Raw genomic sequence first — 13,553 nt, 5'->3', positions numbered from 1 at the left:
CCGGTTTTGGCAATCCATTCTCTGCTAAAAGGTTTGGTAGCAAAGATATGTACCTATTACGTTTGCCTCGAACCTGCTGGTCCTTCATCTGTAGTTACCCGTTTTGCTGTAATAATGCTAGACACTATTATTATATGAATATGAACAATGGTTGATCTTCGGTTTATTCCCAGCTGATTGATTGAAAGGCAAAGCGGCAGAAAAATTACTTTATGGGGGACAGGAAGATGTCAAAGCAGAGATTTTTTCATCGAAATCAAGTTGCAAATTCTGAATGTCAATGATTTTAGATTACATTCATTCAGGAAAAAACTGGAAATAATTGCGACAGATGACGTCCTGCAATGATCAGGACGGGAGCAATTTCAGAATTAAGGCAATTGCATGTGTCCCTTGTTCTATGAGAGAATACCAAAAAAATGATTGAAGGTGGCAAGGAGTTGTAGTCCAAAAAGGAGGGGAAAAAATGTACGAACAATTTAAGACTGAGAAAGTCGCCTTTGCATAATTTATGCGTTTTTTGTGTGTTCAAGGTTGGCCTAAATACACTGTATGTAAGAAAGGGAACGTCAAACCGTGTGGTGATGAAAGCCGATGGAGCTCAACTTTGCACAGGAGCTATCACTAAACGAGGCGACTAACATTTATATCTGTCTGATAATTCCGTCAATAATTCGAACATTCCAAAAAGAAGGACAGGATCCGAAACTACTAAAAGGGCACGCGCTGGCGAAAACTGCTCCGACCTTGCAATGAATATTCCAATCGAGTGTTTTTGAGAGAGTTAGCCCAAGCGCACTATTAAATTGATACCTGTTGGATTACTGTTGACGTAAGAGCAGCTTAAGGGTTCAAAGATCTGACTTACAAGCGGGTTTAACGAAGGGGCAAAAAGGCGCGTAGCATGAGATAATTCATTCACTTAGGTGTTAAAAGTGGTACCCTAAGTAATAACAGCCGTATCATCGTCGTCTCGTCCCCGTGGTTTAGGCAACATCTCAGAATTATTTTATTAATTTAGCAACAACGTTTACTCCTGATAACTTGGTGTTTTTATATAACAAACTTAACATCCAAACGCCGCTCCTTTGTGCTTGCTGCCAAGTATGCTTCAAGTGATTCCTGTTAAGTTCAATTCCTAAAAATACTATCCACATTCCAACTTTTCTTCGCTGATGAAATTCGTTCAAATTTTGAAAAATTTAATCCAAATTTTCCGTTGTCTTGTCAACAAGCAAAAATCAATACATGTTACTATGCCATCAAAGAGGAATTATAGCGTACTTATTACTAATTTGTTCTCGTTACATCCACCAATGAAATTTTATTGTCTTGTTAAATACACATTACACGTACCGCACTCAAGTTAACCCCGCTCAGTCGAGCCGCACCTATGCCACCCCCTTTTCAAATAAACAAGGATTTTTCGATGTACGCATCACGAGTAAGGATGATATGTGTCCGGCGACTGCCTATTAAGCAACTCCATAAACCAAAACATTACCGCATGTAATTGCTTATCATTAAATCATAATTCACGATGGACACCAATAGGGTAAACATTGCTTATCCTGAAATCACGTTGTTCGTGGCCTAATGTTCGACCGGCGTGGCCTTCTGCTCGGTCACTTCACCCTCACCCACGAATTACGCTATAAATTCCTGATTCGGGATTTCACTACGGAATAGAATGGAAAAGCTAAGAAAGGTATGTGAGCTGGTGTGCATGCACAACGCTATCTCCTCTGCGAAGGCAACGCAAAGCTGGGAAAATATCGTAGCCAGATTTGCAGGCATTTTGTTTTCCATACGTTGCCACAAGAGCGAGAAACTTTTCTGAATGCTTCCCAGTTTTTTTTCGAATAATTTGATATTTTAGTATGCATTGGGGATGAGGGATATTAGACTAACCGCAAACCAGACTGACTGAACACTTATAAATTGTAGTTCCATGTTGTACTTGTCATCATGCATGAATGAATAGAGAGAAATTGAATTTCTAAAAAACAAAAATAACAAAATAGAATTGCAAGAAAACAACCAGGTTCAACAGAGGGCGGACAACTAGGAAACTGAGGGAGTCCGCCGCCATGTACACGCAGACTGGACTAGGTCTCCCAGCTTAGGTCTAAATTTTATTAGGAGGTTTTTCCCTTGTGTATAAAGCATGTCGTGCTTTTTAGCTTTTTGTAGCCACTTGGATCACACTGCCTCTAGGGCAGAGGTAAGGCAGCATCTGATGAGTTACCTCTGCCTTTGACATATGATAGCAAAAGAAGAGCATAGTTTTGTAAAGCATCGATCTATTGCTTTCAATATTTTTGGCTTCAAACCTTCATTGTCAAATGTCTTGATTTAGAGTAGGGCATACATGCCGATCTTGCGGAGTTCCATCGTTACTCCCTCTCAAACTCCCCAAAACTCGATACTTATGGTTATTGCTATTACCTATCAATGACCCTTAACTTTTCTCAACCACTGGTACTTCCCTACGCAGACGGCTTTAATTCTGTTTCGTCTCCGCTGGACTGTGCTTTCGGGCAATACACTTTAGACACTTTTATTCATTGATGTTCGGTGCCACTTGATGAATTGCTCGTTCAAATCTGCCATATTTCGTACTTCTTCAAACTCCCTCGTTAGAAACGACCGAAAATGTTATTCTGTAATTTGATCTCCCTACCACCATGGTGACAATATTGTTCTTGAAATTCTCCAAGTCCTTCTTCTTTAAAAAGACCTTTGCCCATGTTTGCTATCCTTTCAGACTCCGCACCGCATCTATATGTTCCGCATTGCTTGCCTGCCACACGTAGCGGAGACATTTACAAAACTCCCATAGTGGAGCTCGATGGCTACTTCCAACTCCCCTTAATTATACGGGTCCTACAACACCTTACAAATCGATTCCTTTGTTTGTGGCTCTCCTCCTAGCTTTAGGAGAAGAATACGTTATTTACTGTCACCTCCTTTCGTAGACTTTTCCGTCGTTAATATTTGGTATCAGTTCATTCGAAATACCGGCGTGTGATAGCTACTTCTACAAAGAGAGCCTTCTACCGAAGTTATTGAAAATCTTGCGTTCCAGAATACTTGACATGGAGGGCAAAGAATACTTCCACCGTCAAAGGGATTGCGTGGGTTATTCCTTTAACAGGTCTGAAGCGTATTACCTACTCTTTCAGTATATTGTCGATTGTAAAGGCAACTCCAAACTTCCCATTTCAGTAGCCTAAAATTAGCATTCATATACCCGAGTTCAAGGCGTATATGACACACTAGCCTCAGCTCGACACCGAACTTATAGAACTTTCTGTCGCAATTTATGATATCAAACATAAGCATCTGGAAACTGCCACAGGGAACCAATTAACCGTTAGAAAGTCAGTCTTTCAAAAAAGCTTGCTGAGGCCGATTCCGTGCTACTAAGCTAACCCGCGAGAGTGTACCTCGCTCAATTCTGTACAAGTATTTTAATTCGAGAAGAAGATTCATTTTGTGCTTGCAGAATACTAAACTCCGGGGCACCAGCTTCCTGATGGGGCACCTCGTTCGGTTAACCGAAGCTTGATTCAGTACTCGCCGTTTCTGGGCTAATTTCCAGTACCGGTTTTAGGAGCATCACAGTACCCGATTCTGTTAAATATAAACAGAATAGTCCGTCTATGTTCGGTATAGAAGATGCTTTCAAAGAAACATCATGTGTACTGCGCAATAGCTCAAGTTTATGAAACCTTTAGTATCTCTGTTACCACGAAAAATAAATTATGATGTGATGGACGGATTGATTGAAGAATAGCACAGCCACCTTGGACTCTGAATACGAATCATTATTGACTTATAGATGTTTGCATCTTTCTTGGGAATCATGCAGCTGCTATGGCCTTATCACTTGCACAACCCTGAGTGTGATTCTATTAAAATTAAAGGCTAGGTTCGATAAAACGTAAATTCAGGACAAACAATTGAAAGAGAGAAAAAATCTTGACTGACTGTTTCGTCCAGGGTAGGGGCAACTCATCAGACGCTGCCCCACTGCCTGGGAGCAGCGTGACCAAAAGTGGCGCAGGTGGTAATCGACATGAGTGCGAATTACATTGAAGTGATCTAGTCTAGATTTGAACTCAGGACGGATTTCAACCTGCGGTCCTTTTGGTGACATCAGTCCCCGTCACATCATTAACAAAATTTCACGTGTGTTAAACATGGTGCGTTGGGGTTACTAAATTTGCAAGAAATACCTAAAAAATAAACAAAAATCCTACTAGATCGGCAATCAATGGAATCTGGAATAGAACGATGACGCCAAGATTTCTACGTTCAAATCAGGAATGCGAAGCCGTTCAACCAAGCTAAGTGCATTGTCTCGTGGAAACACTAAAACTTAAACCAAAAAAACGGATAGCCTATTGTTAACTTCATTGTCGGTTTCGGTGTCGACATTCGTCATTCATTCAGTTTGATTGTTGTCATTATTTGACACCGTTACGGTTGGCCAATGATTTTGGACGCTGCATACCCTGGTGGCACATTATTCGCTCGAGGGAATCTCAAAGGCAAATAGCAGGCAAACGCTCCGCCGACGTTAGTCATAAGTGTCACCAAAGAAGATATTTATGCCGTCTTCCGAATACCAAAATATTCACCAGTGGAATTGCTTTTTGGCATCACTATATTCTTTCAGCACCCATGTCTTAATTTAGAGAGTACTGCATTACAATCCTCATAAATTCGCTAATACTTGTGCTCCTAGTTTTTTTTGGGAGTCCTGGTGATGACATGTGCTCACAAAATTCTTGTCTTTATTATCCGATAAACTCTCCTGTTCGGCCTTGGCACTGTGGCATCCACGATTTTGGCAAAACCTCAAGTTTCCAAGTGAAATCATCATAATTTAATTATTACCACATTAGGAGATCTCGTACAATTGTTTCTTCGGTACTAATTCCTTCAACTTGACTCCTCTTCCTTTTAATTTCAAAACTAATTTGACCAGAAAGTACACACACAACGATGCTTGCCTAATAATTTAAAGTAATATTTCCGAAACTGTCTGCTTTACTGTTAAACAAGTGATAGACTCATCCGCCGAAACAAACAACTATTTGCTCTTTTTGCGAAGAGCCGATTGATAAAAAGTGCATTTGAACTACACAAACAGCTGTACAGGCTTGACTTCTCGTATCTCTCAATTTCATACCTATCCAAATGATTATTTGCATATTGTTTGCGCCGCTCCCTTAGACAAAATGCATTTAATTGTACGCGAGCATGGAAATATACATAACATTGTATTGCTAAAATATTAACAATATTTTTTTTACTATATATAATGTACGTAATTATTTAATTATGGCATCTATTCAGAGTGGCGTAAGGTTAAATCTACATAGTTTTGGCGAAAATTTCAGAAATGAATTTAATATAATCTAATGAATAATTATAAGCTTTCAATTTAACGTTAGGAAGTCAAGGAAGGACACAGGAGGCGAAAGATTTGACAGTCAATTTCTAATTTTGTAAAACCATTTCTCTGTTTTACTCTTTGGTATATCTTCTATTTAATGCAATTAGTAATTCCAGAATTTTTTATATAATATAAAACTGGATTTTTTTTAAATTAAACCAACTGTTCAAAGGAAAGATTTAATTCAAACGAATAGCATAGTGATTTGGGGAAGAACTTGTAATTGTAAGCTGGGAAGGAGCTTTAGTATTTAAAAGTTCATAGACTATTAGGCAAAATATCAACAAGGTGCCACCATCGTCCGTGGAGGTTCGAATAAGATTTTTTAACTACAACCTAAAAAAAAATTAACAAGAGAGAGAAAAAGTAGATTCAGTTTGAGCAGTGAAACATGCAATAAAGCTACGCCTGTAAACAATCATTTTATGCATGAATTACAGGCAGGGCAGTATACATACACCAGCATCAGCACGATTGAAAACTTCACTCAACCTTCTTTTCTCTTCCACAAAACGATAAACTATGAAGCGATACAAATACCTTTTTTAGGCGCCGCACCGTATCGAGTACTTGATGGTACTTGATAGTACTTTCGCTCAACCCATTTTCTAATGCCCAGGGTAAATACAAGAGTCCGCAGGCTATTTTTCGGAATCACTTCATCGTTACTTCCATCTTTAGCACAGATTATACCTAGTAGCATTTTAAAAGATAGTAATTACTTTGAACGGATTTGTCCTTCTTCCCTTGTATGTAGAAATAGTCCATTTCATTGGCTTGAAGATCCAATGGAATCACTTTCGCGATGACACATATGGTCTAATGACTAAGGTGCACCCCACATCCTGAGCACGACTGGTTGGTATGGTGGAAATATGGAAGCCTACGATTATATTCTGGCTCATCGGTGTTGCCAAAGATGAACTAACCTTGATTGGCTTCACTCGTGCATAGCCTAGATTATTACCCCCGGATATCTACCGGTATTTTTTCAAACAAAACCGTGAAAACCAGCCTGGATGCAGTTGGGAGTGAGGACCGTACAACCCTGCATTGTCGGCGGCTTCGAGGCATGCACAACATTTTGTTCGGTTTGTCCTGTGACGAACTCACGCGAAAATTCATTTACTAATATCTAACATTTTTATTTTTCACGATTCAACACTCCTTAGCTTTTCCATTCCTTACTTACTCCTTTCCAATTTTATATTTCCCATGCCGGCGTCCACTTATTTTAAAATATTAATTAAAAGTGGCAATTTTTATTTTCAGTCTTATTCACAAAATCCTAAAATCCATTTAGATAGTTTCAATTTTAATGTAGAAATTCTCCAATATTCCAAAATGATCATTAACATTTGTTTGTTGTTGCCTTCACAATACGTTGCATGGCTCGGGGAGATACCTAATAATGCGTTGATGTCCAAATAGGGCAAAAATTCGTATATGCAAATTATGCAGTGGACCGCTGATGCTGCGAATTTTTGGTTGCAGGAGAAAGTTTTAAGGGTGCAATCAGGTGGCGCGAATACGAACTCAAGTAATCAGAAAATACCAAAGGTGGTGTGAATGTTGATGATACCGAGCGAAGAATTTTCGTTTTTTTTTTTGATATTTTTTGATAAAGTGAACACAGGTGCCAAGCAGAAGGTGGAAAATATTAGAAAATACCAGAAGTAAATGGTTACGAATGGAGTGTGGAATAGCGGCGAGGTTAAAACAAGCGGGACTGGAAAAAACACAAATAATTTTGCTTCCGACATATAAGAGTGGTGAAAAGAATTATTCTTCAGCTGCGTACGGGCAAGTGATTAGGGATAAGATAACGATATCTATCGAAGTTGAGTGAAAATCATGGGAATTGGCCGACCCCCTGCATTTCGCGAGTGTAGATTCGAGTGGACATCCTCTGTTGAGGAATCTGTCGTGGAAATTTCCCAGCCGGAAGTGCAACAAAATCAAATAGAAAGTGACGGCATTGTACTTCGAACTTATCGTCCCTCTTGCGTGCTCCTTATCCGCCTCTAGCACCAAACGTCACGTGTATTCCGCTACTACTTTAAGTTCTTTGGTCTTGTTGAGAAGCTCCATTATCCTGATTCCGGCACCGGCGTTTCGACTGTGCGAGGTCTGCAGTCTTCGATAGGCGGAAGCTTTACGTTATCACCTATCATTAATCCTAGGTTTGAAATGGGAATCACAAGCTAAGGAATATCTGAAGAAGGATCGCGCATGAATTATTAATTTAAATCTTCAGTATTAATTGGATATTTAAGGAATGTTCGACAATTGCCATGTTCTGGATAAGATTTCTGTAAATTTTTTGATATTTTAGTAAACTCCCAGATTTTTGTAGAAATTGCTAGCGCTTGTCATCTTTTCTAATCTATTCAAATTTAATGTTTGATTTCATATTTTTCATAATAGCCTAGCATTCTTTAGATCAGATCATTGACAGAATATTTAGTATGGTAAACTTCGGACACTTTCTTATGGCAAAAGATCTCAGGGGCCAAGGATAGAAAAGCTTTATTTCATTCCTTCATTTTTACGATATTTTCTTGTTTTTAGCATTTATGATTATCCATTTCTCTATTGTCTGTACTCTATCTTTAATGATCTATTCACTTTAATTGTTTTCTTTATTTCCCTTTGAGAATCGAATTTATAATTTATAGTGACATAAATTCGACTTAAATTCTTTGATTTGAGGGCACCCTTCTACCCTAATCCTCCCTAACCAACGGAGCTCACACCATAAAGGGGAATACTTCAAGATAATGGCCTAATGACACCTAGGTAAGGTGGGAATCCCCTAAACCCGCGTGCCATGAATACTCTGAGGTAGGATAAGTGTAGATAGAGGATGTGATCCGTTGTGGATCCTTTCCTTCCTTTTTGATAGCGGCACTTGGGTCCGCAGTTTTATCGCTCAAGGTTTTGTTTTATTATATCTTCTCCTCCAGTCCAGTTAGATCGGCAACCCTTTTTGTACTTCCAGTTCATCTTCTTTTGTTGATTCCGCAATTTTAAATGTCGAAAAGGAAGGAGAATCCTAATATTTAACGATACCTCCTTAAAATTCCATCCAAGAAATTTTGGAATGGATATTTCGTCATTCATTTAAAATTACCCGACTTGGATGCGACAAGGACGGGCTTCATGAGCCCTTTCTTAACCGACACTATTCGACGATATCGGGGGACAACAATATACACTCAAACCACAAACTCGATAATAGGTCAATCGTACATCTCCAGAGCACTCTACTGACGGTGGAAAACTGAAACAATAACCAAACTTAAATGCATATTTGCACTCACCGAAATGAAACCTAGGAGGAGGAGTAATGTCTTTTTGTTTCCTAGCTCCATTTGAATACAAAGTGGGACTTGTTGCGTACTTAGCAGAGTCGGCGCCCAACGTGGGACCCGAAAGATGGCATTCTCGCTATCTTTTGGGGTTCACACCCACCAGGTCTGTTAGCATTAGGATCAGAGCTTCCATTGCTTGCGAATACTCTGACACCTAAACGAACTTAGGAGGATTTTGCTCACGAGGTGAACTTGACGCTTGACGCTCAAAACAGGGTTCTTCAGTGGATTCTTCTGCCAAGGTGCCTGAGTGGAGGATGTGGAAAGAAATAGAATGGATGTTAGCCGAGAAGTTAGCTCAAATTATTGACATATTAAAATTAAAGTTCATGGTCGTGTTTTGTTGACTTTATGAGAATCTAGTTTGGAAGGGGGCTTCGAGTTTTGACCGGACTAGCCAAAGTGCAAGTGGCCTACCGTCATCTCATCCCTAGCCTGAGAGTGTTTTAGGTCAGCTATTCTGATAAGATTCCTCAAAAACCATAGTATTTCCCAGCCTAATCCTTTTGTTTTCCTAAAAAGCTTTGGGCAGATTAATCTACTTGGTCAACGGGTGGTTGTCGACTTTCTTCTTAATGGGAGATTTTGTTTAACTCTTTTACGTTAAAAGTCCAGTATTGCATCACTTTGGCACCAACAATATCATCAAGACTGGCAAACCTGTTAGGGGAGTTTGGTTGGCTGTTGATACAATGCTGAACTCTCATCGTAACAGACTTCAAAAATATTCTGGGTAGACCTTCGTCAACTTCTCGCAAGTCCTAATTCAATTAACGCAACGGGAATGTCGTGGTTCAAATTCACATAGTGGTAGAGGGATCTGTATTGTAACTGGCTGTTAGGTACCAGTCGACTTAGCTGTGGGTGAGTACCTAAGTCAAACCATGATAATAATTTTGCACGGCCGTAGCGCTGACTGCATTGCCTCCTTGCGTGCCATTACGGGCTTGATGATCTAACACTTTTCATGGCCTAGACCCAAACTGGATGATTGTATCATCGATTACAGTTTCGCCGAAACCTTTCAGGCAATCATCTTTCCCATTGTACTGAAGGCAGGTGGCTATATGTGTGTTACCGACAGATGTTGATTCATATCTAGAACAATGATGTGTTGGTATCTGCATATAAAAGATTTGGCCTTCCTCCTGCCCCTCATGGTCCATTTGTGCTCTTTATTGACAAAATTTCAATTTTCAATTAAACAATTTCTACTTACTCCGAAAATGCAAATTTACGCGTACATATAGTTTTTGTCATTATGTATCTATGTAGCTTCTCCAGAATCACATCTCTAACCTTTGAAAAGTTAAGTTTATTGCTACAATGGCTAAATAGGTCAGCTGATTGTTGTAACATACACAGTCATACCAAGAAACTACTTTATGTACCTTAAGTTGCAATGGTAGAAAAAGAAAACGAGGCAGGCCCTTCCTAAGATGGAGCGATGGCGTAGGTCAGGACGCCAGACAGCTTTTAGGGATTTCGAATTGGTGAACCTCGGCGCAAAACCGGGATATCTGGAGTTCCTTATTAAGGCAGGCCTAGACCGGTTACCGGTTCTTGCGCCGTTGATGATGATGAAGTTGGATGGTACATTCATCGTTCTGTAAGTCCGGGCGCCCCAAATAAAATAGATGCTGTCTTCTCAGACAGCAAGTAAACCGAGGTTTTTTTTAAATAAAACCTTAGAAGCCGTTGAGAAGATACCTAGGGGTTTTATCGTAAAATGTCAGTTTTTATGCCATGAACACAAGATTTTGCTAGAGAAAAGCGTTTAAAATCACTCGCTGACCCCATTTTCCCCTAAAAATATTCAAAGTGCTTTCATACGCATCTATTCTATAATAATACATTGGCTGCCATTCTGTTGACTCGCTTTTGTGAGTGAAACGATATCAGATTCCAAACACACATACTCTCTCTCCAAAACAAACTTACCTCAGCTGGGAAGCTATAGCCGTGAATGTGATGTTCCGACCCTTGGCTGTTCTCCGTTCCGTAATGGATGTAAATTTCCTCAAACTGATATCGATAGGCAAGTGGCCCTCCAGAGATGTTGACGTGCTGCTTTGTATCCTTATCGACACGGAAGACCAAGGACTGACCCGTATTGTGTAGCATACCCGAGACCTGTCCGAAGAGTAAAAAGGATCAGACGAAATGCTTTTTGAAAGGAAGAAGTATAAAGTCAGTCATTATCGTTAAACTACAGTGGATAATTGAAAGTTTGTTCTGTAGTTGAATATAAAGCCACAGAAAGGATGATGATGCCAACAATATTATTTACCATTTGTGGACGAGATTTTGTTGGGATATTGAGGCTGGATTACACACTTCATGGTGGATTTGGTGGATAGGAAAAAAATGTAACTATTATATCCAGTTCATACGGTGGAACATGGGGTGGATTTTCATAATAATCTTTACTGTGAGGACGTACAATGAATATTGCCAAAAATAACATCAAATATTGATTCACACTTTTTACCTATATTTGAAAATGGTTTACATAAAATGCGCTTTTATTTAAATAAAATGGGAATCCATAGAGATAATCACTTTGATTAAGGTAGGGCAAATTCCTGAAACTGGGAAAATTTAAAGGCGAGTATTTGCTTATCAGGGAGGTTTTGCAGTCGCACAATTTTGAATATATGGGTAATTCTCCCCTCCCTCTCTTAAAATACCAATACTAAAGTCAATTAGTTCATATCCAGTTTAAATCGTAATTATGTAATCTTAAAGATGAAAACCAATGGATTTGCCATCAACAGAAGGTTACTATGTTGTAAAAGATCTCTTAAAGTGGTTCAGTGATTTGTTGGCAACAGAGGGTAGCATCCATGTAAGCCACCTCGTATTCCATTTTCTTTTGAGATTTTGTCTTGGTGCAAATGATGCATTTGTCACAGTCGCCTGTTAAGCTATTCAGGAAAAGGTTACTACAGCCAGAATGACTGGGTATCATCCAAGCCTTAATGCAAGTAGGTGTAGTAAACCTTACTTGCGCTGCAAGTATTCACTATTAAGCCTGGGAGCAAATAATGTCTCCTTTTTGGGTTGATGATTAAGATTCTATTCAAAGTTTTCCCAACTTGTCGTAAAGAGCGATTAAAAAGAATAGAAAGCCCTGAATGCATAAACTTCAAACTCTGAAAATATTTTTCTTCACTCCTTGGATTATGAGTTTTTCAGTTGCGACCCTCATTTAGCGAATAGGGAAGAAGAGGGAATGTGCGTAAGATCTTTGATAATAACATCGAGGTACCTTATAATGCTTTTTGCCTCAAGCTTAAGCGAAATTTTCGGCATTATCTATTGGCCTCCTGTTTCTGAACGGAGTAAACTGGTGGAGAGGGCTCTTCTCTCTCTTGTGGCACTGAGCTGATCCGGTATTGAGTTGATATTCACTGCCACCACAGAGTGCCCCATCATTGGCATGAAACAAGTTTTTGACAGGAATTTGATGGCGGGACTCGGGTCCAGTGTAAGGAGTGTTCGAATAGTGCAGTGTTAAGCCCAAAGTGTAACTGTGATATAAGTAAGAGTATATATCTTGCGAACAACTATAGGCAGTCCAGGAGGGACTTCCTAAATTTGAGATTAGAATCGGGATGAATTATCTGAATACCAAGGTAGACGTTGAACTTACTCAGGCATATGACAACAGTAACATTGGTCGTGGCGGTAAAAGGGTTACATGTAGATTACAGTAGCTTTCACCAATTTAAGAAGAAATCGAGTGGCCTACATAGTGAAGGGCGTTTGCTGAGGCTCAGTGTCAACGTTTATACAAAACGCTTCTATACAAAAGTGTCTCAGTTAGATTGCAGAGAAATACAATAGTGCAAACCGTATAAGATCATCAATATGGAGCAAGCATCAGCAGGTGAAGAAGGAAGGAGATTGTTAATTACAAAGTCGTCTAAGAGTGAACCAGTATAGATCCTTGTGGAACTGTGTAGATAGAAGAAAAGAGAAGGAATGTGCAAAAGTCAGCAGAGACTCAACAGGTTAATTAGCAAAGCAAGATGCTAGCCATGTGGTAACTGATTCGGAAAAGATGAGGGAATCAAGTTTAGATGGAGTACCTTATGTAAATGTCGTGTACCGCCTTCTATGAATTAAGACATTTAGTAAGACAGTTAGCAAAGTTTGGAAGTTAGATTTAGTCTGCGGGTGTGTAGGGTGGAGAGGTACTTAGACCATGGTTCCTTGTACCCAGCTGCCCCGTCTAACTGGATATACCAAGTTAGTTTATCTAGGATTTCCGTTAATGATTGCAATGCACTGTCAACTCCCCACAACAATCCTGCGACCATCTCTGTACCTACTTGTCTTCAGAGTTTTCTCCCTCGAGCCCTCTACCCTCTACAACTCTCATAACTGCAGAGTGCTCCGAATCTCTGGCCATTCCTCATCTTACGCCTTCCTTGATTGAGTTCCTCATTGGTAATCTTGACCCCAATGTCAGACCTGGCCCCAATGCGCTTCCTAACCTCTTCCTCCTTAACTGTAGAAAACACATTTCCCTCCCCCTGAGTATAATCTACAACAAAAGTCTAGACGAATGCTATCCCTATTCTCAAAAGCGGAGACCCTTCTCATGCTGTGAACTATCGCCCCATTTCTCTTCTCTTATTCTAAAATCCTGGAAAGATACGTCAACGACTGGTTGACCGCGCACTTCGGTCATCACATTATCAAAG

At 39.7% G+C, this 13,553-nt stretch overlaps 1 protein-coding gene across 1 annotated transcript in view; it reads right to left on the bottom strand.

The window, feature by feature from the left end:
* The window catches only part of LOC119658419 (carbonic anhydrase-related protein 10), a 180,170-nt gene that overhangs the window by 46,824 nt on the left and 119,793 nt on the right, over nt 1–13,553 (bottom strand). Inside the window, exon 4 of the mRNA XM_038065814.1 lies at nt 10,783–10,974. Coding sequence (XP_037921742.1) covers nt 10,783–10,974 — 192 coding nt within the window. The remainder of the gene's footprint in view (nt 1–10,782; nt 10,975–13,553) is intronic.

The sequence above is a fragment of the Hermetia illucens genome, chromosome 5, assembly GCF_905115235.1.
Source record: "Hermetia illucens chromosome 5, iHerIll2.2.curated.20191125, whole genome shotgun sequence".
Classification (NCBI taxonomy): Eukaryota; Metazoa; Arthropoda; class Insecta; order Diptera; family Stratiomyidae; genus Hermetia; species Hermetia illucens.
Note: the sequence above shows the minus strand (reverse complement) of the source record. Positions and strands in the feature narration are given on the sequence as shown.